The sequence below is a fragment of the Eublepharis macularius genome, chromosome 6 (assembly GCF_028583425.1).
Source record: "Eublepharis macularius isolate TG4126 chromosome 6, MPM_Emac_v1.0, whole genome shotgun sequence".
Classification (NCBI taxonomy): domain Eukaryota; kingdom Metazoa; phylum Chordata; class Lepidosauria; order Squamata; family Eublepharidae; genus Eublepharis; species Eublepharis macularius.
In genome coordinates this window covers 84,269,297-84,294,782 of record NC_072795.1, presented here as the reverse complement: position 1 = coordinate 84,294,782, position 25,486 = coordinate 84,269,297, and the positions used below count along the sequence as shown (strand labels likewise).

The window sequence follows — 25,486 nt, the reverse complement described above, 5'->3', positions numbered from 1 at the left end:
TCCTTGTTTCCTCTTTTTATGGTGTTGCTGGTATCTTTCTTTTACAAAATGTATAATTATGCAGTTAGTAATAATGAAGATGATTTGCTAGTTGCTCTGTTTTTGCAAAACATCCGTGTTCCATATAGCTCACTGGGGATGTTCCTAGTGGGCCAGTGTTGTAGAGGAGAAAAGATGATTATTTCGTTAAGTCCTGGACCAGAAAACTTGAAAGCTTTTCATTTAAACCCATTTCTTGAATCAATTGAGTGGTCTTCAGTTCACTGTATTGACAATTCCTACTTGAGTGAATAATACTTCTGCCTTGATCCTGATGTTTCTGGGCTTAAGTTATTGAGTAAAACGGAAATAAAAATATGCTTGATATGAAGCTTCAGTTTAGTGGGGTTTTGCCTTGTATCTATTTCATGGCTCCCATGTGATTGTCAAGGCTATTTTAGATCCAGAGGAGTTAGCCGTCTTTGTCTGTAGTCACAAAATAGTAAAGAGTCCTGTTATGACCTTTACTTTCTTTTGAGTAGATTTTTCTTTTAATCTTTCCCTTAACACCCTCTGGGTAGTTTGCTGCCACCAGGAATATTATATTCCAAGATTTTTATTTAAGTTTTCCCTTTGGTAACATTCCTAAGCATTAGGCTCCTTCGTAGTTCTGTGTGGTCCTGAGGATAGGAATGGGATATAGCAATGACAGCTACACTGGGATATAACAAAACAAAATAAACTTATTTTTTTCAAGAAGCGTATCTGTTTCATAAAAGTAGTTCTCAGTTCTTAAAGTTACTTCATTTAAACTCATTCACACAGATCTCTTCTAAGGCTTCACACACAGTTAGCCTCTTTCTCTGACTCAATATTTCTCTCACAGACGTGCTTAAAGTTACTCAGGCAGCACACAGCTAGCCTGCTTTCTTTTGATTGACTGTTCTTTCTTCACTCTCAGTCTCCAACTGCCTTCACTCCGCCCATACTCTCAGTCATCAACCAATCATATCACTCACTCATCCCTCTCTTTCACCCCCACTCTTCACCTATCTCACCAAGCATTTAAAGATACATGCACACATATACTTGAAATCATTACAAGTCCAGTAGCACCTTTAAGACTAACCAACTTTTTTGTAGCATAAACTTTCAAGAACCTCTCAGAGAACTGTGGTTCTCGAAAGCTTATGCTACAAAAAAGTTGGTTAGTCTTAAAGATGCTACTGGACTCAAGGCTATTTTAATTTTTCTACCAGTGGGTTTTCTTCTCAATTCATTCTATAGACTTGTTTCCTCATCATAAAATAACGTTGTCACTCTTTTGTCCTCACAGTTGTAGTGCATAAAAAGAGATGTAACAAAGTTCTAGTCTACTCCCCACCCAGTACTTTTGCTACCCTATACTCTCACATAAAGTGGGTACACAGGTGAGCAACAAAGAGGGAAGAACAGCAGACCTCCTTCATTGCTAGCTGCTGCCACCTGTGTACTAAGTGCTAAGGCACTTTATGTCCTCTTTAAAGCAGATGTTTGTAGGTATAGCATAGAGTAGCAATCGTGCCTAATGCCATCTTGCTATTGCAGTATTGTTTTTTCTTTTGAAGATTGAAAAGTGTATAGTAATGCTTTTTTTCAGTCCAGAGGAAAGACATGCTGCAGTTAAAATTGACTTGTTCTTTCTCTCAGTCTTGAATCTTTTATGCAGCTGTCTCTTCCAGCTGGACAGGACTAATTCTGTAGAACCTAATACTCTAGCAAATGAACGCTGCAGCATTTTTGACAGGCACACACGCCTCAGTACACTTTTTAGCTGAATACAAATGGGGTAAAAATGAATGAAGAGGGACAGTGAGATTACTTGGAGAAGAACCAGCCCAAAGAAATGGGAACTGAAGCCTCTTGAATATTGGCACTTTTCCTGATTGGATGAAAAAAATAATTCATGTAGTTGAAAAGTTGAAAAATTCCTAGTTTAGACTACTCTGTTACTATTTGAAGCTTCTGGAAACAAATTGGAACAGCTGGACTTCATAGTTGACATACTGTAGTTGAGGTGTTGTCAAAAAAGACATCTTTTTGATGAGCCACTTGGAAACATGCTAAACAGAGCGGGTTACATGCTTGAACAGAGTGTTATTCTCATACTCTTTACTCTACAAACATGTCTTTGTTCATTTTAAATGTCTCTTTCCACTTTGCAGCCTTATTGGAGCAAATCCAGGGTTAGGCTTTACATCATGCAGGAGTGCTTCTGAGGAAGCAATATCCGTGTCTTTCTATCAGGATGCCAGTACTTTTTGCAGAGTAATTATTCCTGCCAGATGTTTAAAATACTGCTTTGTTACAAATCTGATTACTTTGCATTCAGACATTAGAGGATTTGTTCCGTTGTGTTCACAGGTGTACACAATGTGTCAGCGCTGGGCCATCTGATAACTTGGCAGAAGGTGGATTATGACTTCAGTTACCACCAGATGGAATTCCCATGCAACATTAATGTCCTCATCACTTCAGAGGGCAGATCACTCCTACCGGTATGGCAGTGCTTGTTTGGAGCAAGCCTTACCTGTGTGTTAGCTTCTTAATGGAGAGAGAAAATGTACTATTGCAAAGATGGGCCAGCTAGCTTTGTGCTTCAGCAGACTGTTAGCATTAATTTTTACTTTATTTTCACACTGCCCTTTAGAGATGATAGATTGTTTAATATAGGACCACGATGATCTAACTCAGATTAGAAGACTTCTGGTTTTTATCCACAGCTGTCATTTGTTCCTGCAGAGAACAGACGCTAAATTACAGTAACTGTTTCTATTGTCTCCCCCCCAAACCCAGCACAGACACACATTGTCTTGTATAGACATGTGAGATTCTGAAAAAGTAGAACAAGGGTACTTCAGATAGTACTCTGGAAGAATTATACTTTCTCAGGGCTGATACAAAGTGGATAGCTTTTCCAACATTTTTGCTTGTCTTTAAAGTTCCACACCTCTTGAGTGTGGGACTGAAAATGGTGAACTGAGAAGTGATGCCATGCAGTTTCTTTCTTCAGTCCGACTGTCAGGTGCACCTACAGCCACAGCTAATTCCCCCCAACATGGAAGAACACATGAACAGTCTTCTTACTGCAGTGCTGCCATCCATCCTGAATAAATTCCGGATTTACCTCAGCCTGCTGAGACTCCTGGATTATAGTATATCTGATGAAGTTACCAAGGTACAGAAAGCTTTCTACCTAATCAACATCCACAGGGCAAATAGAGCATGCATGACTTTAGTGATTAAATTGTTCTTTTTAGATGACTCCTTTCTAAAAAAAAATAAGTGATAGGCCAGGTTTGGAATATGACCATTTGTATTCCAATCTATCCCAATGTGTCCAGGACCTTGAACACTCAAAATGTGGATGTAATGTGTAACAAATGAGCGAGCCCCCATCAGTGAACACTTCGTCAGTATTAAGAAAGCTTTATAGGTAATCCTATGTCTCAGTCTCCAACAGTTGAGGATGTGAGGGATGTTTAAAATCTAAGTGTCATCTAAGTGTCATCCTACATGAGTCCTTGGTGATGGCACTAAGTAGTGTGTCTGCCAAAAATAATTTCAGCTGAGGCAAAGCTGTCCCACTTGTAGTGTCTCATGGAGGGGTATTGGTGGAGAAAAGCAGCTGAGGTGGCAGCTCTCCTAGCAGAATGAGAGATGTTATGTCTGCTAGACAATGAGTATGCCTTTAGCAATCTCTGTATAGTGATGTTTGGTACCTTTTTCCATGGGATAACAGAAAAGTTATAAATAGGGCATCTGAAATACACAATACTGCAATCTGGCTGAGAGTCCTTTAGTACTGTATGCACATCTAATTTGTGTTATTTGTTTTTATGGGAAACTGACTTGGGCCAAAAGGTAGACAAGATCATCTTTTGCAGTTTGGTTATGATTGGATTGAAAGAGGGGTTAGTTCTGAGGCCTCACTATGTTTGTGAAAGGTACACAATTCCCAGCTGCTGTATTCTTACACTTTTCTAGGTGAGATAATGGCCTACAAGGAAGTCTACTCTTAAGAGAAAAGATTCAAATGGGATGGAGAAGGTTGCAGGGTTTCTTGTGTTGGAACTTGAGTAGCTTGTGCAGGTCCCAGGCCAAGAAGTTGTGGATTGCCAGTGGTTTGAGCAGGGGTAGCTCCTCAGGAAACTTTGCAATAGACATCTGTTTTTTTCTGCGTGGCACTGTGAATAGTTACACAACTTGCCGCTTAAGTAATAAGAAAATGAACATCCTGTCCAAAGCAGGCATGCAGGAAATCATATACCTCTTTTACCCCAGTCAGAGGTGTTTTTTTGATGGAACCGCTAACATTTGCCATGTTGCCTTACAAATCTAATTGGTTGAGCCTGAGGATTGGTTCTAGGCTGAATGGAGCAAAACTGAAGTATGATTTTAAGTAACATTGAGTTGGCCTTTCCTAGCTGTTAGGAAAGCTGTTTTTGTTTTCAGTGGGCCTCAGGGTCTTTTTTTTTGCCCTTTTATAGCTAGGAACTATTGTTTTCAGTAGGTTTGTTAGCACTGTGTTCATTCCAAGTTAGAAGAAAACATTTAAAAATACAACACCAGGTGCATATTTTGAGGATTGACTTGTCAATCCTTCATTATCAGGGCCGTTTTTGCATGTCTTTAAAATAGCACAATGCTCATGGAAGGCTGCAATGCTGCGAAAGTGCCATCATCACTGCCTGCCTTCGTTTTGTAAACTGATGGCATCAAATTGCACTATTTTAAAGATGTGTGAAAACGGCCTAGGGCTCACTAAACAATATCACATTTGATTTTATTTGTTGTATAGTATAATTAAATTACTTGGATTTAACCAAAACAATCTCTCATAGGCAGTAGAAGATGATTTTGTGGAAATGCGTAAAAATGACCCTGAGAGTATCTCAGCAGATGACCTCCATAGAACTCTGCTCATAGCAAGGTGAGGAGTATTATAGCTTTTATTTTCTGAAATTTTACCAATCCCAGAGCTCATATTCTTTGTATTGGCCCACAGAATCCTTTACTCATGACCTGCTAATCTTGTTAATATGCATCCTTGAAGCATATTACACCTAGAAGCAATGAAAATAAAAACTGGGTTTTTAATTTAAGTCAGATTGTCTACTTTTATAGTTTCAAGTATAATTTGGTGCCAGTTTGGTGTAGTTAAGAGCATGGGACTCTAATCTGGAGAGCCGAGTTTGATTCCCCACTCCTCCACTTGAAGCCAGGTGGGTGACCTTGGGCTACTCACAGATCTCTGGAGCTCTCTCAGCCCCACCCACCTCACAGGGTGTTTGTTGTGGGGATAATAACAGCATACTTTGTAAACCGCTCTGAGTGGGCATTAAGTTGTCCTAAAGGGTGGTATATAAAATTGAACGCTGTTATTATTATTATTATCTTTCAATAGTAACTTGTTTTAATATGAATTCAAAACATCATGCAAATAAACTCTTAACACAAATTATGTCCTTACAAAAGATTTTTTTCATTTTAAAAAGAACTGTGGTGAAAACATCTTTATCATCACCTGCTGAATACTTGAAAATACTGCAGCTTGGTAGTGAAGGGGTAGATACTGAGAAGTAATTAAAAGTGTCCCTTACTAATTCATCTGGTGACCCATTTTATACCAAATAACTACTGCAGTTGGCTAGGTACCTATAATCAAGGACAGGTTCAATCTTATGGCATACGATGTTCAGCCCGCTGCCAGCCCTTACTCCTGGGAAGTGTGGAACCCTTTGGACTAAAATGAGAGAAAGCATTTCTCGGATATGCTGGGCAGACTTAATCAGGAAAAAGTGTATAAGTACCATGGTGTTAAGCAGCACCTGTTTACAAAAAGCTGCAGGCTCTAAAAATATTGACTAGCGGTGTGCAATTTGGTATTCTGATTAGGTTAAAAATACTGAATCAGGGCCGTTTCAGTTTTTTTCAGTATTACCGAAACTTTTTCTGAATACCGAAAAATTTCAGTAATACTGAAACACATTGCCGAAACGATTCGGCCATTGTTTTCAATGAGAAAACCTTCTCCTGGCTTTCCGGGAATCGGGGGGGGGGCATTTTCTGTCCAAATCACACCAAACGTGGTGGAGACCTTCTCCTAACTCTCCTCTAACTACCCCCCAAGTTTCAGAAAGATTGGACTTTGGGGGGCCAAGTTATGGCCCCCCAAACAAGGTGCCCCCATCCCCCTACAGTCTCCATGGTTCTCTATGGGGAAAAAGAAGTAATCTTTCTAGGTGGCTTGGGGTGGCATTTTGCAAGCAAAATGCAACCAACTTTCAGGGGACTTGCTACCACCTGTCCTCGCACCCTCCACCAAGCTTCAGGCAGATTCCACTTTCGGGGGCTATTTTACGGCCTCCCAAAGAAGGTGCCCCTATCCACCTCCAATCCACTATTCCCTATGGGGGAAATAAGAGAGGCTTGTCTGGCTAGGGGTGGCATTTTGCATGCAAAATGCCCCCAGACTTAAGAGGACCTCCTCCTACCTGTCCTCCCTCCCTCCACCAAGGCTCAAGCAGATCTCACTTTGGGGGGCCATTTTATGACCCCCCAAAGATGCTACTCTTAGCCTCCCCTTTCTCCATTATTTCCTATGGGGGAAATAAGAGAGGCTTGTCTGGCTAGGGGTGGCATTTTGCATGCAAAATGCCCCCAACCTTCAGGGGCCCATCTCCTACCTGTCCTCCCACCCTCCACCAAGGCCCAAGCTGATCCCACTTTGGGGGGCCATTTTATCCCCCCCCAAAGGTGGTTCATCTGCCACACCACTTTGTCTTTCTACTGTGGGGAAGACTTCCACACTGTAGAAACACATGGGATTGGGGCTGCCAATGGCCACAGCCACAGTCCACCTGCACCCAAACTGCCAAATACCACACACACCCTCCCCAAAAACCTAACCTCCCCTGTCCTGTGGCCAGGCACTTTCTATTGATTCCTGTTATGGGAAAATCTCCCACAGCAGGAACCCACGGAATGTGGCATCTATGGCCACAGGAACAGTCCCCCTTTTAAATCCACCCCCCACAGCCCCACACTGACCCAAAGACACCCTCCCCAACATTCCCACACCGGCCACTACCCCAGGAGCAGGCTGGCCAGCCGTCCCCCATTGTTCCCTGTGACGGGAACTTTTAAACTCTCTTTCCCAGGGCAATTATGCACAGCCCAGGGGTGCCACAATGGTGGGCACACTCCTGAGTGTGAGCTTGTCCCTGTGAAAGAACACCTGAACCACAGACACCCTCCCCCAAATTCCCCCACCACCTACAGAGATGGCTGGCCAGCCAGCCCCATTGTTCCCTATGATGGGAACCAACTGCACAACAAAGAATAAAACACAAGCACACACTGAATAAAGTTTTTTAAAAAATATTTTCTCACTTTCAAAGTACAAGTAGGCAAAGCATTGTGACACATTACACCAGCAGTCCCCCACACAGAAAAATAACACAACTCACTTAACATCAGAGAATCACAAAAACACACTTCTTGTCAAAAATACTTTATTTCTTGAACAGCTTTAGGTAACACAGCAGGGTGGCACACCAAAGGGCATGCCAGCAGTATCTTACAAAAAAAAATAACAACTCACTTCACATTAAAGAATCACCCAAAATACAATTGCTGTCAAAAACACTTCATTTCTTTAACTGCTTTAGGTTACACAGTAGGAGGGCACACCAAAAGGCATGAAAGCAGTCTACTACACAAAATAACACAACTCACATCACCGTTTTTGACAGCAATTGTGTTTGGGTGATTCTCTGATGTGAAGTGAGTTATTTTTGTGTAGTAGACTGCTTTTATGCCCTGTTGTGCCCTCCCCACAGTAGAAAGACAAAGTGGTGTGGCAGAAGAACCACCTTTGGGGGGGCATAAAATGGCCCCCCAAAGTGGGATCAGCTTGGGCCTTGGTGGAGGGTGGGAGGACAGGTAGGAGATGGGCCCCTGAAGGATGGGGGCATTTTGCATGCAAAATGCCACCCCAAGCCACCTAGAAAGATGACTTGTTTTTCCCCATAGAGAACCATGGAGAGTGTAGGAAGATGGGGGCACCTTATTTGGGGGGGCATAACTTGGCCCCCCAAAGTCCAATCTTTCTGAAACTTGGGGGGTAGTTAGAGGAGAGTTAGGAGAAGGTCTCCACCACATTTGGTGTGATTTGGACAGAAAATGCCGCTCCCCCCAGACTCCCGGAAAGCTGGGAGGTTTTCTCATTAAAAACAATGGCCGAATCAAGCTGAAATGCGAATCCCGAATCAGCTTGCTGTTTCAGTATTCCCTGAATACCGAAACGGTTTCCTGATTCAGTTTAAACCGAATCAGGTTTAACGAAACAGGCAGGCCTTGCACACCCCTAATATTGACAGGGTATCTTGAAAAGTTTGTTTTTAAAAAGTAATATTTAAATATATAGGGTACCCTCTGAAGCTGCATAAAGGCTGCCTTCACTTTTCAAGTGATTTTATGTTTAAAACCAAAAAATATGCATGTACTTAACTAAGTATTCAAAGAATGGGAAAAATTATTTAAATATCAATGTTACTTGTCATGGTGATTTTACATCAATTTAAATCAGTTTGCCTTGTCGAAGAATAACAGAGTCCAGTGACACCTTAGACACCAACAAGACGTTCAGGGTATAAGCTTTCTAGTGTCAAAGCTCCCTTCTTTGGAAACCAAGAAAAAGCTGGATGTGGAGAAACCTGCAGTGCCTTTCATTCTTAGTTTAATTTCAAATGTAGTATTGAGCTGCAATGTTAGAATGTCTTAGGGCAAGCATACGTGAAAGATGCTATGTCCTATTTGAGCCCCTTTGTTTCCTGAAGCAACTCTCCATGTCCTAATTTTCAGGGGGATTTGTGATACAGACCTTAACAGAGATTTGTATTTGACATCACCATGGTGGAATTTGCTACTCAGGTTAAATGCTGAAGTTGATTATTTCTGGTTGTTCACAAACCGAGAACTTGCTAAAGCTGGAACTTTAGGTATTTTGAGATTAAATAGATGCATTAACTCTATATGTAGGATCCACTTGCAAGAAGCCAAGTTCTGTTGCTTGTAGTACAATTTCATAATTGTATATTAGTTTGAGTTTGTCAGTTAAAATACCTTAAGTGTTGTCTGTAAGTTAGTTGAACAGTAAGGTATGAGTGTCATAGCGCAACTGTGATTGTGTAAGCTTCTCTTAACCATGATTATTGCATACAGGTTCCTTTCACTCAGCGCTGGACAGACAACATTGTCAAGAGAGCGGTGGCTAAGGGCAAAGCAATTGGAGACACTGCGTAAAGCCAGGCTGCAGCAGCAGAAGTCTGTCAATGGAAATGAACTCTAAAGCTACAGTAGCTACATGACTGCCAGAGTAGTCTAATCAATATGGAGCTAGCACTAAAGGAGCTTTTGTTTATATTGGATTTTGTAGATAATTTGTACCAGAAAATTATAGCTGATTATGGCTGTTCTTTTTCAACTTGAACACAGTTTATGGTGTTCAGTGGGTTAATACTGATTACATAAAGGTTTGGGCTTGTTTTGTAACAGAACATTAACAATGGAAAGCGTTTGGTATTAAACTTTACTACAAAAATACCATTATACTAAAGAACCAGTATTGTCTTCATAGGCTGGGGCATGAATCTAAAAGATGGTGGTAATCCATCCTGGTTTTCTTTGTAGACTCAAAATATAACCTGTAGTACTTACTGTAGCTTCATAATTGGATTGCCTTTAAACAGTGAGATTCAAGCTATTTTTTTCCTGCAAACTCTGATGGCAACTTAATTGCAAGTAACTGTTCTAACTTGCTATAATTGCAGGAAGGCCATTTTTGGTCTCTTCCACCACTGCATGGCCATTTGAGGGTTGGGAAGGCTGTTTTCGGCCTCCTTTGCCGCTGCGGCCGCTCCTCAGGAGCATTTAAACCCCACGAACCACACAAGGAAGTGCCACAGATACCTGCTACAATATATTCATTTATCTTCTAAACAGTGCTTTTATTGAGTCAATATGCAAATATATTTTAACTCATTTGTTACCCACCCAATTAGGTGACAACCTCAGTATTTACCTTGAGACATACCAAAGGCAAGTAAACCCATTTTTTTTCCCCATGGGAGTCCTTTAAAATTCTTTTAATCTACTAGGAGTAACCTGGCAGCTTGCCTCCTGAAAGAGCAAGGCCAAAGCAGTATGGTCGTCTGCTGAAAGACAACTCCAAAGCAAAGAACATGGCAAGATGTCATAAGATACTTCTCAAGAAAAGCCTCTCTTTTCATTCTTCTAGTGGAGAACAAAATCACAGGCTAATACTGATATCCATGGTCTCACCATTCAATAAAATTAAGAAGTAAATAGTCCAACAATTCCTGTATCTCAATTTTTTATTAAAATATTTCTCATGTCTCCCACATTAAAACAATACAATTTTAAATAATCACAAATTTGTAGACACTCCAAAAAAAGCAAACATTCATCACAAAGTAAGAAATAAATAACAATATGGAAACAGTATCAAAACCTTCCAACAAATAGACAATCAGGTTAAGTTGATCACTTCTGTTATATTAGAGATGTTCAAAGACACTGTACTATCATTATGACACTTGTTAACTGCTTAGAACATCACGTGCAGCCTAGCTATAGTACACATGTACTAACATACAGAGATCCTGGCTCTGAAGTGGAGGACTACTAAGGCTATGAAGCACAAGATAGCAGAATCCAATGTTCCTGCTGCTACATTCTACTATAGAACATCATCCACAAGACTGTTCTGAGATATACGAGTATGCAGTGAGGGAATACGTTTCCCAGCACATTCAACTTAGAATCCCAGGACAAACATTAAGTACAGGTTCATTCGCTACCAGTATTATAACAAAGGCTGACATGATCTCACAATGTATTATAACTACTTTAACTGCTCTGAAACCCTTTAGATTAATCTGGTTTTTAAATATCAGTATTTTTGGTGCTTAGGTTTAGACAATATTCTAATGTCTCGAATATACTTGACATTCATTTATTTATTAAGACAAGACCCTTGTATTTCCTCAAAAGGTTTTGGTCAACAGCAGGGAGCTAGGTTCATTAAACAGAAGACACACCAGATGAGATTTTTTTAAAAAGAAAAACCTTTTCAGTAGCTGCACTCCAAGTTTTTGCACATTACTATATTAGATTGCACCAAGATACCATAGAAGTAAGTTAAAGGAGGTAGGAAGAAGTAAACCCCTAGTATGCATACTTATCTTCAAAGACCACTTCTTTAGGAATGCAACTAGAACATTGAGGAACACAAAATCTTACATTAAAAAAAAATCTGAAAAATAAATAGAATGTCATCTGTGAGTAAAATATTTCACTGGTACAGTGCAAGATTAGTAAGGTAACAGGTATTCAGTACCAGGTCCTCAGTATAAATACTGTACAGAAATCAGAAGACCCATCAAACCTGGTCTCAAAAAAAGATAACTGTGCAACTGATCACTCAAACTAACATGCACATCAACCACTGGTGTATGAACTACTCATTCAGCAGGATTTACTTTCACCAGCACAGGTACCATTCAATAGTTCTGAAACCAGTTCAGAATTCAATTCTCTCTATGTCAAGCTTTTCTGTAAACATAGTTATTGGTAGTTTTGATACCAATAGTCAATGGCAGTCAGTTCTCTCAAGGGCTTTTGTTACCTTTGTTTAACAAATTTACACAACTGAACTAGAAAAGCTCAGTCACTAGATTTGAATTATTCGTGTCTGACACTGTGTAAACATTTCTCTCAGTTCATTTTGCTGAATCTCATTTACAGATTCTGGGTCTGCAGGGCTCTTCTGGACTTTAGCTACCGCAAAGTTAATTCCTTGGGTCAAACCAGCTTGTGTAATATTAGCCACCTGAACCATGGAGCTGCGGATCTTTGCAAAGGGAGAGACTACTCTGCTGCCATTGTTCTCTGCTGGTGAAGGGGTCATACAAAACCCTGCTTCAGTCTCCAGAACACTAGATGCAGAGCCTGGGTTATTACGAGGCCTAGGAGAATTAATCTGTTCACCCACTAAGAACTGTGAGCCTGGCTCTTTAAGTGGGACATCTAGTTTAGATGGTCTAGAAGGAATCTCTTTGGTTTTTCCGAAGCAAGGGTCCATTCTCTTAGAATTATTAATGTGAATCATTTCCTGATGGGACTCTTGAGATCTGACATCAATTTCTGAAGCACTGGTCATCTTATTTTGAGCATCTTGTACAAATCGGTGGCAATATGCATCAATTGGCTTAGCAAACTCCACTGCAGCATCCTCATTGGATGGAGTTTCCTGAAGTGCTTGGTCTTCAAATTTAGATCTGTTAGATTGGTCTCCACACTGTTCGATGTGGATTTCTGAAGGAACAGTAATGCTAATATTGATGTCAGCACTGCTTATAGACTGGGACCGACTGCTTAGACGAGGAGCAGAAGCAATGATACCACAGCTAGGCAGGACGTAATCAATCTGGCCCAGATTATCTAGGGAGTCAACAAACTGCTGGTCCTCATCAGATTTAGAATTTGTAAGGAAATCGTCTGAATGGAATGAGTCATTATCTGAAGAGATTTCAATGTCCGATTCTGCACAGACTTTAGTATCAATCATGGGGTTTTCCATGGTTTCCAGGCTACTGTCTGATTTCCAAAGATTTACTTTCAGATTGGGCTTTAAAAAATTTACTTTCACTTCAGGCTTGGTAAAGTTTCCCAGCTTTCTAAGATTGCTGATATTTACATTAGATTTGGTTTGCTTCACTTTCTGATTAAGAGAGGAGAACTTGCTCATTAAATAATTCTTCCCCTGGGCCAGGGAGCCTCTGTTCTGGGATCTAATGCCAATAATGTCTTCATGGGGTTTACTGGTCTTTCTGCAAAATTAAAAAGATAAATCACTTGCTCTGCTACACATATTCAAGCAGATCTACTGCCAACATCTCAATTAACATGCAGACAATATATTCTATTATTAAGGAACTTTTTTTTAATGAGGCATAAGCACTCAAGCACTGTAGCTGGGCTCTGAAGGCTGTATTCCTTCATCAAACTCTGAACCCACTGCAAAACAGAATATCATACCAAGGCAACTGCTCCAAGACTTGCTTTCCCAACTTTTGTGAAACATTTATGTGAAGAAGTTCTAAAGTCTCTTCTTCCCCACCCCACATCCTAAAAGAAGAAGCAGAAGCAACAATACCACAGCTAAGGAAGACAATCTAATTCATACTACAGGTCCTCAGATTTAGCATTTGTAAGGAATGTACTTGAAGGGCACAACTCATTACAGGAAACTATCTTAATGCACAGACTTTAGGTATAGTGAAAAACCACTAAATGACAGAGCACCACTTGGAAAAATAATAAAAGGCGGCTATTAATAATACAAATGTATATAGTACTTTCATTATCCAAAGCACTCAATACAAAAACAGCCTTTTAATCTTTACAACACCCCTGTAGGGTAAACTAGCATATTGCAGATGTGGAATGTCAAGAATGAGAGGGGAAAGTCCACTGAATGAGTTCATGACAAAGGAACCAAGGACTTTGCAAATCACTGCTCAATCTATTGAGCAGTGATCTGCTCACCAGCTCAGAAACCCCTAGTTGCTAATATCAGTTCAACTGACAACTGGTACAAGCAGCCAATACAAGTATTATATCCCAGATGATTTGGGGCTTTGACAATTCTAGGAAAGGGGGGGAAAACCATGAACTTACCTCTCCAGTTTTCGCTCAACAATGAGTAAGTCTGCTCCCATGGCTTGTTTAGTAATTCGCAGCATCTCTGCAATGCACTGAAGAGTGTCTAAAATACAATTAGTAGCTTGTCACATCCCTGAGTATATTTTTGTTACATGTTTACAAAAGTTAATTTTTAAAAATCTACTTAAAAATGCTCATGTCTCAAAAATTTAAGCTATCAAGTACTCAACAATATTACACTCCTTCTCTCCTTGCATATACTATCAACAAAACTCATAATTCTAAGGAATATGAATTAAAAACCTGGGGAAATACATGTTAAAATCATAACAATGTTGCTCTTTAACAGAACCCTACAGACTATCAAAAATATTTACAAATGTCATTTATTTAGGAACAGCTTAGAGTATAAAGTCAACTTTAATAAATCAGAACTGAATATTGCTATGGCATATTTAAATGAATGGATCTACAAAGATTTTTTGTTTAAAAACTATTAGAGATTAACCAAAAGCTACTGCTAAAAGTAAACAAAATGTTTAGAATCTGACAACTAAAACATGCACATACTACTGAGAATACTTTTTCTCCCTCTGAGGCGGAAGACATATTGGGTGATTCCCACCATCCAATCAGGGAGGCAGGAACTAACTTTCTTCCTCTTCATGTCTACCCTGTGGGACCACCCTGTCTTCAGTTCTGTTCCTGCCTCCAGGGAGAGCAGTTCTTCAGCAGACTAGCTCTGCTGCCTTCTCTCTCTCTCTCTCTCTCTCTCTCTCTCTCTCTCTCTCTCTTATCTTTCTCCTTCCTCAAACCATTCTTTACCTTAATCCTTACGTACTTCATTACTTTACTCTCCTCCCATTTCCTCTTCTTTTACTCCTCTTGCCAAAGAAAGAAGAGGACAATATGGTCTCTAGAGAGTAATCGGACTCTGAGGAAAGCTTCATGGAGGAGAATTTGGGCTGTTCCCACGGAGCCGTCCTACCGGCGGCGGAAACAGGCCCAGCCAGCACCAGCGTGCCTCTGAGGCTGTATGGGTTCCCCGGCGAGGAAATGGCCTTGGAAGACACACAGGCCTCTCAACAGCCCCATCTTCCACAGAGGGAGCTTGTTAAAACAGCGTGCCTCAGTCAGCCAGCTGAGAACAGCACCACCTGGCAGAGCTCAATTCTGGCGGGAAACAACGCGATAAGTGACTTCCCGCCTAATCTCGAAGACGCGCTTGCCAATCTCCTGGTAGGAGAGACACGGCTGAAACATAATCCAGACACCCAGAGCTCCAGCCGACAAGCCCAGGAGGGCCACGTAAGTGTTTCCCTGAGCGTGTTACCTCCAGAATTCCTGTCAGCAATTAGACTGACTATGAGGGAGGAAATCCTGTCACTTTGCCAGTCAGAAGCACCTTGGCCCTATAAAGATTCCAGGAATCTCCTCAGCCCTGGCACCATGTGAATGTGCCCATGCCAATCTCCTGGCTGAAGATTTTACAGCAGGCCTTTCCCCTTTGGATTTAGCCCTGCTTTTACAACAGGATCTAGCCCTGCCTTTCCTTGTCTGATGGGTAATGTATAAAGGGTGAAAATTTGCTGGTGTCTTTGAACCTTTTAACTCTTAAGACTAACCAGGAGGGAGGAAATAGTGGTGTGGTGTCTACCTCCTCCTCCCTCCTTGAGTAAGGCTGTAGCTCTGTGGAAGAGCTTCTGCTTTGTATGCAAAGGATCCAGGTTTGTTCCCCAGTAACTCCAGTTTAAAAGATCAGGTAGATGAGGGGGAAAACCTCTTCCTGAGACCCTGGTGACCTGCTGCCAGTCTGAGGAGATAACACTGACCGATGGTCTGAGTCAGAATAAGGCAGTTTGTAATGTTTATCAGTCAGGGATCCCCACAGAGCAAGGGGATCGCCCTCAGATAGAGTCTGTAATGACAAGGAGAAGGATGAATTCCTTCAGATGTGTAAGAGGAGGAAATATCCCTACCAGAACAGTCAGCCCAGCTGTCTGAATCTGAGGTCTACCAGTATTTACTATCTAAGACATTCTCAGCCTTAGAGCGGTAGAAATTACCTTTGGGGGAGTAGGTCCCTTAGACTGGGAATACCAAATCCAGCCCAGGGTAACAAGAGTCTCTTCCTAGTGAAGGTTCCTCAGAAAAGGTCCTTCCATTTCCAGAATATTTGGGGAGAAGGTTCAAGGCTGAGTGGTCTAAACCATATACCAATTAATAATCCCCAAAGTTGGTCCCGAAACGAAACAAACTGTACTCACTACCTTTCTTTGTTATGAGTTGTTGCAGGTACCTGCGATGGAAACTCCAGTGGCTACACTTCAGTCATCTGGGCTCTGGTCAGAAGATGGGTAAGGATCAGTCAGAGACCACTTAGACAAGAGGAGAGAGGCCATGCTAACAAGAGCTCACAAGGCCGTGACCATTAAGGCTACAGCTATTGTCTCAATTGCCTCAAGAGTGTCAGGAGTATGGATCTGGAAACTGATCCAACTCCTCCTGTACAACAACAGCTGCCCCCACTGAAGGGGCAAACAGAATTGTAAGGGCCAATACCTTCAAGACAGACGTCATCCTGGGTACATTTACCTTTTTCTTCCAGGATTATAATCTTGACAGCAGTAACAAGCCGGCACGCTTGACTAAGAGCATGGCCAGCAGATTCACACTCTAAAAATATCATCCTGGCTTACCTCTTTCAGAGAGACAAGCTATTTGGGGATGCCCTGGGAAAGATCTAGACTGAGACCTAGGACAGAAGAATGTGTTGCCAAAAACACTCAATCTGAGAGGCGATCCATTGGCCCTCAGCCTTTTATTCACAACACACACTACTAAGGTCCAGACAAGATTCCAAATGACCATCCTGGGGTTAATCTAGGCAGCCCTTTAATAAGGGGGGGGGGTCCTTTCAAGACCCCACTTGTAGTATAGTGGTTAAGTAACTGAACAGTGATGCAGTACTCTGCAGGTTCAAATCTCACTGCTGCCATGAACTTGCCACATGGTCTTGGATAAACCAGTCCTCTCAGTCCCAGCTCTCCAGCTGTATTGTGGGGATAATGCTTACCTTGTCCCAAGATCAAACAGACAGTTCTCCACACGTGGAAAGAGATCCAGCCTTAATACCCAGATCTCTAAGACAGGACTTGCTAGCTGTCCCTGTGAGAGGCCAACTACTCTTTACCATCAAGCCTAGGTTGACAAGCAGGCAGGCCTTACAAATAGTCTCACAAGGCTATTCCATACAATTTGAAAGCTGCCCACCAGAAAGGGGTCTACTCAATCTTCTTCTCAGTCCCTAAAAAGAATAGGGACTGGATGGTGTTATTAGCAGATGCCCTGACATTGCAGTGGCCATTAGGCCTCCTCTATGTATTACTACCCTTACCAGTAACAGACCATGCCTGTCCACCCTCCAACAGATGGTGATATTTCCACCTCTCATCCTACTGACCTCTCCGGTCAAGTTACAGCAGGGACCGATTTGGCTCTCTCATTTAGACTTACTCTGCTTAACCGTGTAGAAATAGAAAGGAACACCTTCCTAAGATGGGGATATTCCTGAGAGGTGGCCAACACTCTCCTAGCATTCAGAAAACAGTTTATGCTCAGAATTTACAACTCTTATTGGGAAGCCCTCACTCAGTAGACATTTTACACAGCCCTGACCAAACATCCATTTGAACCGGTCAAGGATGTTCCCCCGAGAAGGCTGAGAATGAAGACTATCTTCCTTATTATGTTCGCGTCTGTCAGAAGATTTAGTCAGACCTGAACTCTGTATCTTTCCCAATGGTAAGGTGATGCCTCGTACTGTCTTCCAAAAGCGTATTCCAAACTGCATAGTTTGCAAGAGATAAGGCTACCATATTTTTACCTGTACCCTAAATAGACTAGGGAGAGGTTCTGACACAACCTAAATGTCAGAAGGAGGGTCAAGGCCTATCTGCTCCGAACAGTGCAAATTAGAAAGTCAGTCTTACTGTTCTTAAATATATCTCCCCTCAATTTAGGGAAGAAAATGTCTTCAGCAGTGGTAGGTGCCAATAGCAAAACATACACTATCGAAACTCCTAAAAAACTCTCTTCGTAGAGGTTCCTTGTGGAAGACCAGCTCACTCTTTGAGGAGTGCTACTAACCAGTGCAGCATTACACAGGAACACTTCTGTAGAAGAAGTCTGCAAGGCAGCAACAAGGTTGTCAGTCTTGACCTTATTAAGATGCTACAAATCAAATCTATATGATTCAGTGGACACTGACTGTAGTAGAAAACTACTGCAGTGCGTGATCATGGACGAAGACCACATCCCACCCAGAAACTAGAAACTGCTTTGGGAGCACCCAAGATGTCCTCCGCCTCAGAGGGAGAATGGACCTTTGGACACTTACCGTGAAAGGTCCTTCTCCTCTGAGGAAAGGAGGACATCTTGCCCTCCCTGGGTCTCCGTCCTTCTCTACCCTGCTGCCTCATTCTTCTACCTCCTCCGTGTTATGCTTTATTTACAGTACATGTTAATGCAACAGGTGTTTTTTCTCTCAGTATTGACAGTTGCTGAATGATAAATTCAATGTTACTGCTTTGTGGAGTCACCTGAACTGAAGAGAGGGTGGTCCCACAGGCTAGACAGGAAGAGGAAGAAAGTTAGTTCCTGCCTCCCTGATTGGATGGTGGGAATCACCCAAGATGTCCTCCTTTCCTCAGAGGAGAAGGACCCTTCACGGTAAGTGTCCAAAGGTCCGATCTATGCAGCTAATAAACACCTGATCAAAAAATTATTTATTTGATCTGATTGAGGGCAATGAAAGATTGTATGGGCATCATGTTTTATTTTAATAAAGATTAAAAAATGAGAAATATCAGACCCACTCCTTACTGGAATTAAGATCTGCTGTCAAGTTATATGAGAAAATGGGGGAAAGACTTTGTTATACAAATGGAAGAAACTTATGATTCCAAGATACTGAATGCAGTGAGAATACATCCTAGGCTCTCCAGTGTTCATGCAGATAATGTAAAGTGGCTGCAACATCCTGATCAACTTATCTCTAGACAGAGCTCACAGGAGATAGCCTTTCAAGTAAATGTGTATACTGATGCCTTATGTTCGGAGAGAGGCAACCACTGCAGCCATCAATGGTGTAGAGACCCACATTCAAGGCTGGATGACAGAGCCCCGGGTTGTCAGTGTCTCTACTAGGGATCTGTGCTTAGGGTTTCCGATTCGGGTAAAATACCTGAATCGGACCCCATCTGTAAAGATTCAGGATTTCCGCTGGCCCCGATTCAGAAATCCTGAACCAAAGCTTTCCGAAGCAGCAGCCGGAGGAGGCAGCTCCAGCCTTCCCCACTGCCCTGCAGGCCCAGAGGAGGGGGTGCGGCAGCAGAGGAACTGGCTTTGGGTTGTCCCGGCGGCGGCAGAGGAACTGGCTCCAGGCCATCCCGGCCTCGTGTGTGCTGCCGCCGCCGCCGCATCCCGCCACCCAGCTTATCACCCTCCCCCTCTCCCTGCTGGCCAGGTAAGTGGGTGGGGGGATTGCCCCCCCTCACTTCAGTATGCTCCGAATCGTTACGGAGCATACCAAAGCAAGTAAATTCTAGAATTCCAAAGCAGCTTGCCGCATCAGAATTCTGGTATTTCCATATTTTCCCCCCAAATCTTTTCAGGATGCACACCCCTACTCTCTACTGGTGGGAGAACTTGAAGAATTTGAAATAAGGTGACAAATTCCATTTATAAAGGTTTCTCTGAGGTCCTCCCCTTGAACCATGAAGTCCCCTGGTTTTGTAAGGCACCCACTATGGTGCTTTAATATCTCCATTCAAATTTTGTGGTCTTTTATGCATCAGTTTACATGTTTAAGATCCAATACTGCTTGCTATATCCCATTGTTTTGGGGACTATGGAGAATATTGAACATGTACTTGGGAGTCTTTCCAGATACGAGGCCCTCCTGTATCTGGGCTCTGCCAATATATCCTGAAAATCTTTCACTTAAAAAGTTCAATGCTTCTTCAGAGTACTTTCAGTTATCACCCTCACTTAAAATCCTGGTTGTTGGAGTTTAAGTGTTTCTTTTTAAATTTAACCCTAACAAAGAGTGGGAGAGTGGGGACAGAAAACTGAGGTAAAAGCAGAAGCAAAGGCTGGTCTAAGAGTACTGTGAAGCAGAGCTCTTCAACTGTTCCTGCAATCCTCATCAAGACAAGAAAACAACTACTGAAAGAGGAGGAGGAGTTCTCCCACTGGTAGTCACAAGAAGCCGCGCTTTGTCCCTGCCTTTTGTCCCAGTGGGAAGAATAACACTGTCAAAGGATGCTGCCCTTTTCTAAGTGTGAAAGACAGCAAATTTCAACTGATCCTAAAACAGTTTTGTAAAACTGAGATGGCTGGAAAAGATTACAAGCTTGGGAAGGGAAGAATGCACAACTGCTTACTGGGAAACACTATTTACTCTGTTCATTTCAGAATGTTTTAACCGTATTTGTCCAGTGGCTCTTAACTAAGCCAGCAAATGTGCGTACATTTTTAGAGAGCTGAACCATCAGTTTCAGAAAGGAGTTCAACCATTGTGTTTAATGCACTGAGTCTTTTATGCCTATTGTATATTTTATTTCTTTCAACATTATATCAAATCAAAATTTTTGTATTAGTTGCTGCTCATTTATACGCAAATTAAATTTTTCAATAGGTCTCAGTTTTAACTATGCCGAAGCTTTTAACCTGAAGAAAATGAATTGACCAGTATCTCCTAACACATAGCATCAAGGATCCTTGCTGAGGCCTGTATGACCATAAAAAGCAGTGATATTTCTACTGCACTGACTCATAGTTTGTTTGCAGGCTGAACTCAAGGCACTAGTTTAATTAAAGCTCTAAATAGCTTGGGACTGGATTATCGGAAGCACCAACTCCACCTACAGTTGCCTGTCTGGACTCCAAGATCTTTGCATGATTACTGGATGTGAGAACCAGCACCTGAGGTTAGATTGGTTGGGATATGGCCTTATTAGGGGATAAATATGCCTTTAGAACAAAACAGGCTTACCTGTTTGAAGTGGGAGGGCCAGCATGGTGTGATTGAACTGTCAGACCAGGATCTGATAGACCCAGATTCAAATCCCCACTCTGCCATGGAAACTTGCTGGGTGACCTCAGCCCAATAACACACTCAGCCTAACCTATCTCACAGGGTTGTTGTGAGGGTTAAAAAACCCTAAGAATAAACCACTTTTGTTCCCCATTTTGGAGAAAGGTATAAGTGAAATAAAATAAGGCCCCCAGCTAAATTCCAGTAAGAGAGCCACCACTTTTATTCGGATTGATATAGCTGGGAAACACAGAATCAACAGGCCAAACTTTCACCAGTCTGTCAATTGTCCTGATAATTATTCCTGAACTTATCTCTTTGAACTCAGGGCCTGATTGCAAAGCAGGATACTTTCTCACACAGTGGGTAAAACTCCTTTAATAATTTTGAAGATACTGATCAACAGGTAACCTAGAAGAAGTTTTTGAACATGTTGCCCAAGTTCTGATCGGACCAGGAATAATAATAATAATAGTAGTAGTAGTAGTAGTAGTAGTAGTAGTAGTAGTAGTAAAATAGTTGTAACAATAACAATCTATTTGTAGTTCACCTTTCTCACTGAGATCCAAGGCAGATTACACAGTGCAAGTGAGACAGAACACAAACAGCTAGGACATTCAATGAGCAAATACCACAATGAAGCAATAATTAGAATATTCAGTGAACAGAGACAACAGGGTACAGTATCAGGAAATTTGAAAACAAGCATAAAGTCAAGCACAGAGATGAAATTTTCTGAAACGCATAACTAATTTACATGGCATGTTAAACAATATGGAAATTCCATAGGGGTGCTCATCTGCATCAGCAGACAATGCACAATAGCATATATTCTCTGTCCCAACCAAATCATCACTCTGAGCTATTTCTTATGACATAGCCAGATAATCTGGGTAGAAAGCCCTCCTGAATAATTCAGTTTTGTATAGTTTGGGCAAAGCCAGGAGAGTGGGAGCGTTCCTGACTACCTCAAGCAAGCCATTCCATAAGGTGGGGGCCACCACGGAGAAAGTATGTGTGCAGACAGCTGTTGCTTTCACCCAGCTGCAGGGTGTTATCTGTAGAAGTCCCCGTCCAGATGATCAAAGTTTCCATGGTGGAACATAGGGACAGAGGCAGTTGCAAAGATATGAGGGGTCAAGGCCTTAAACTGAGCCTGGTAACTGATGAGAAGCCAATGGAGTGACTGCAAAATGGGAGCGGTATGTATGTTCCATCTAGCTCCTCAGAGTAAGTGAACTGCAGTGTTCGCTTACCAGATGGAGTTGCTCAGTCAACTTTGAGGGGAGACCGAGGTAGAGTGCATAACAGTAGTCTAGTCTCAATGTTACTGTGGCATGAATCCAGGTAGCTAGATCAGCCATGTCAAGGTAGAGGGTTATCTTCCAGGCTAGTCTGAACTGGGAAGTTCTTTTGCAGCTGCATTTACTTGCTTCTCTAGCAGCAGTGCTGGGTTGAGTATAACCCATAGGCTCAGCAAGGGTCAGCTGACCCCATCAAATGTCAGAACTGAAGCACAATATCCTTAAAGATCTCTGCTTTACGAACCAGCATCCCTTTGTCTTTTCTTCAATTTCAATTTGTTTGCTTTCAGCCAACTGACAATTGCTGTCAAACAGCAACTTAGTATCCCTATGGCATCACCAGGGGATCTGGATAAAGAGATAATAGAGATGAATATCATCAGCATATTGGTGGCATCCAATTCCATAGCTATGAATGAGTTCTCCTAAAGACTTTACACAGAGGTTGAATAATATGGGGGATAAGACTGCATCTTGCAAAATCCCACAAGATAATTCCCACACAGTTGGGAATAGCGACACTTTAAGTCCATCCCATGAGGAACTATTTAAACCAGTGCAAGACACATCTCCTGATACCTACTTCTGCCTCCAACTGCTTCAATAGGATGATGTGGTCTATTGTGTTGAAGGCTACAGGAAGATCCAGGAGATGCAACAATGAGGCACGGGCCTTTGTCTACATTCAGCCAGAGGTCATCAATTAGAGCCACCAGGGTGGCCTCTGTCCTATAGCCTAGCCCAAAACCAGACTGAAAAAGATCCAAGGCACAATAGTTGTCCAAGAAGGCCTGGAGTTGGTCAGGTACTGCTCTCTCAATCCCTTTGCCCCAAAAGGCAGATTAGACTGGGCAATAATTGGCTACATCATTTTTGTCTAAGGATGGTTTTTAAGGGGGATGAGTGCCTCTTTGAAAGGCTGAGGAAAGGTGCCCTGAGTTAGTGACTGGTTCATGATAGACAGCAAGGGCTACTTTATGTGGTTTTTACAAGATTTTAGTAGCCAGGATGGGCAAGGATCTAGAGAGTACTCGAAGCAGCTTTCACAAATGCAGTTTAGCTACTTCCACAGCTAATCGTTCTTGAACCAGTGAAGGTTCCGATTTAGGGGTCAAAAAATGTTGAGATACTTTAAACAGCTGTAATGGACATGAACTAGCAGAAGCAACGACTGCAGAAAAATGTGTCTTTGCACTTATCACAGCTTCATAAGTCTTCCAATTGGTTCCACAGCGTGCTTTATCAGATTCAACATGAGTTTTCTGCCAATATCTTTCCAGACATCTTCCGGTCCTCTTTGGGTCACCCAGTTCTGTGGTGAAACATGAGACTGGTGTCTACTGCAAGACATGGAGGTGTCGACGAGATGCAATCCTGTCTATAGATTCAAGGAGCTTCCACTGGAGCCTGAGTTGGAGTTCTAAAATCCTCCAGTGCATTTTGGAATCCAGAAGGATCCATGTGCCTTTGTAGGTGGACCATTTTAGCTGGGCCCCGCATTTTGTGGGATACCAGGGCCATATTCACCCTTGACTTCACCAGGTAATGGTCAGTCCATGGTTCAGGCTGAATCTCCAATTCCGAACGAAGACTTTCCCTCAGAGGCTCAGAGCAAAAGAGAAAGTACTGGGCCAGCACTGACACTGAGTATTCAGCACAGATGTTGAAGTCACCCAGACCTATCCGTCTAAGTGTCTTCAGCACCATGTCTGATAACACCTCTGCCAGGTCAGAAAGGGTGCTAGCTGGGGAGTAGGTGGCTGGAAAGGAGCTCCCAAACTAGAAGCAAATTCCATAAATGGGACAGCCTGGGGGTGTAGTTTAGTATTAAGACTTTAGCATCAGGAGGCAGGCAGCTGCAACTCCATATCGGGGAAGATGGAGGTATCACATGTCTGATCTCTAGCAGCTCAGTCATGGACCCATCCCTAAGGAAAGGGACGTATAAACTTTGTAAGTAGAGATTAGCCAGCACCTACCTTCTCTGTTTTACTAGTTTTCTGCCTTAATTCTGCCTGTTTGTAGATTGTTTCCAAATATCCAAATGTGCTTGGAAGAATATATGTGTAGTTAATACAGCTTTTTAAACCCTTGATCTTTGGGCTTACTGGGACTGGACCTCTTGGAAAGCTCTTGTGCACAAGCCTAGGCAGTTTAGGACATGCTGATCAGGGAGTTGGTGCTGAAAGGATAATTCCAACAAGGAAGGGATGGAAGGACAAGGTGAGATTGAAAAATTTTTCCTTCACACACATACTTCACTAGCTGTCCAGGTAAAGGGGGAAGTTCAAAATGGGTAACGAGCCAGAGCCTCCAAAAGATTTCTCTCATGGCAGCAAACCTTCCCAAGAGTTATCTCAAGGGAAAGGGCTGGCTTTCTGGTTTTAAAAACAGAACTTTGGCACTTGGCAACCTCAGCGTTCACAGCTGGATTGCAACACAAGAGAAGTTAGAAGCTGGAGAAAAACCAAGAGCCAGGTGAATATGTTATAGGCCTGTCCCCTGCCTACCTCCTCATCTGGTGAAAATCCCTCTCCCTTGAGGAGAGTCTGGCACCATCCTTGCAGGCATTCCAAACTACACTGAAGACTTCTTTTCCAGAAGGCTTTGAAATTGGAATGAAATCTGTACAGAACATGTTAAATTGTGTTTCTTGCTGTGTTTTAAATTAAAAATGATTTGATGCTAACTTTATATTAATATACTAGCAACAAAGCGTGTTGTGGGAAAAACTACAACGGACTCTAGAAAGGGGAGGGAGGGCAGGCAGGCAGGCATTCCCTCCTCCTGTCACTGATCTCAGCCAGATGAAGGCAGGGCAGGCGGACATGGCCACCTCCTCTGCACCTGATCCTGGCTGGATGAAGGGGGGGCATGGCCACCTTCTCTGAGCCTGATCCCAACTGGGTGAAGGCGGGGGATGGGCATTGCCACCTGCTCCGCTCCTGATCCCAGCTGGGTGAAGGAACAAGCATTGCTTCCTACTCTGCACCTGATTCTAGCTGGGGAGGGGGGGCAATGCCGCCTGCTCTGCGCCTGATTCCAGCAATGGGGGGGCGAGCATTACCTCCTGCTCTGCACTTTCACCAGGCTGAGTAAAGGGGGATGGGCATTGCCACCTGCTCTGCTTCTGATCCCAGTATGTGAAGAGGGTCAGGCATTTCCTCCTGCTCCATGGCTGATCCCAGTTGGGTGAAGGGGGGGCAGACATTGCCACCTGCTCCATTCCTGATCTTGGCTGGGTGAAGTGGGGAGTAGATATTGCCACCTGCTTTGCTCCTCTTCCCAGCTGGGTGAAGGTGAGGGGGGGGCG

General features: G+C 42.5%; 2 protein-coding genes across 4 annotated transcripts in view; one reads left to right on the top strand and one right to left on the bottom strand.

The window, feature by feature from the left end:
• MCMBP (minichromosome maintenance complex binding protein) overlaps positions 1-10,357 on the top strand; it is a 31,658-nt gene extending 21,301 nt beyond the window's left edge. Inside the window, exons 13-16 of one of the 2 annotated variants that reach the window (XM_054984115.1) lie at positions 2,383-2,516; positions 3,032-3,196; positions 4,863-4,951; positions 9,247-10,357. In XM_054984115.1, the coding sequence (XP_054840090.1) occupies positions 2,383-2,516; positions 3,032-3,196; positions 4,863-4,951; positions 9,247-9,373 (515 nt within the window). In that variant the 3' untranslated portion in view covers positions 9,374-10,357. The remainder of the gene's footprint in view (positions 1-2,382; positions 2,517-3,031; positions 3,197-4,862; positions 4,952-9,246) is intronic. The other variant, XM_054984116.1, reaches the window with a different exon arrangement.
• Positions 10,358-10,404: 47 nt separating this feature from the next.
• Positions 10,405-25,486, bottom strand: part of INPP5F (inositol polyphosphate-5-phosphatase F) — a 79,881-nt gene continuing 64,799 nt past the window's right edge. Inside the window, exons 19-20 of one of the 2 annotated variants that reach the window (XM_054984112.1) lie at positions 13,786-13,873; positions 10,405-12,935 (exon numbers count right to left, since the gene is read on the bottom strand). In XM_054984112.1, coding sequence (XP_054840087.1) covers positions 11,777-12,935; positions 13,786-13,873 — 1,247 coding nt within the window. In that variant the 3' untranslated portion in view covers positions 10,405-11,776. Of the gene's footprint in view, positions 12,936-13,785; positions 13,874-22,444; positions 22,522-25,486 lie in introns of those variants that run through there. The other variant, XM_054984114.1, reaches the window with a different exon arrangement.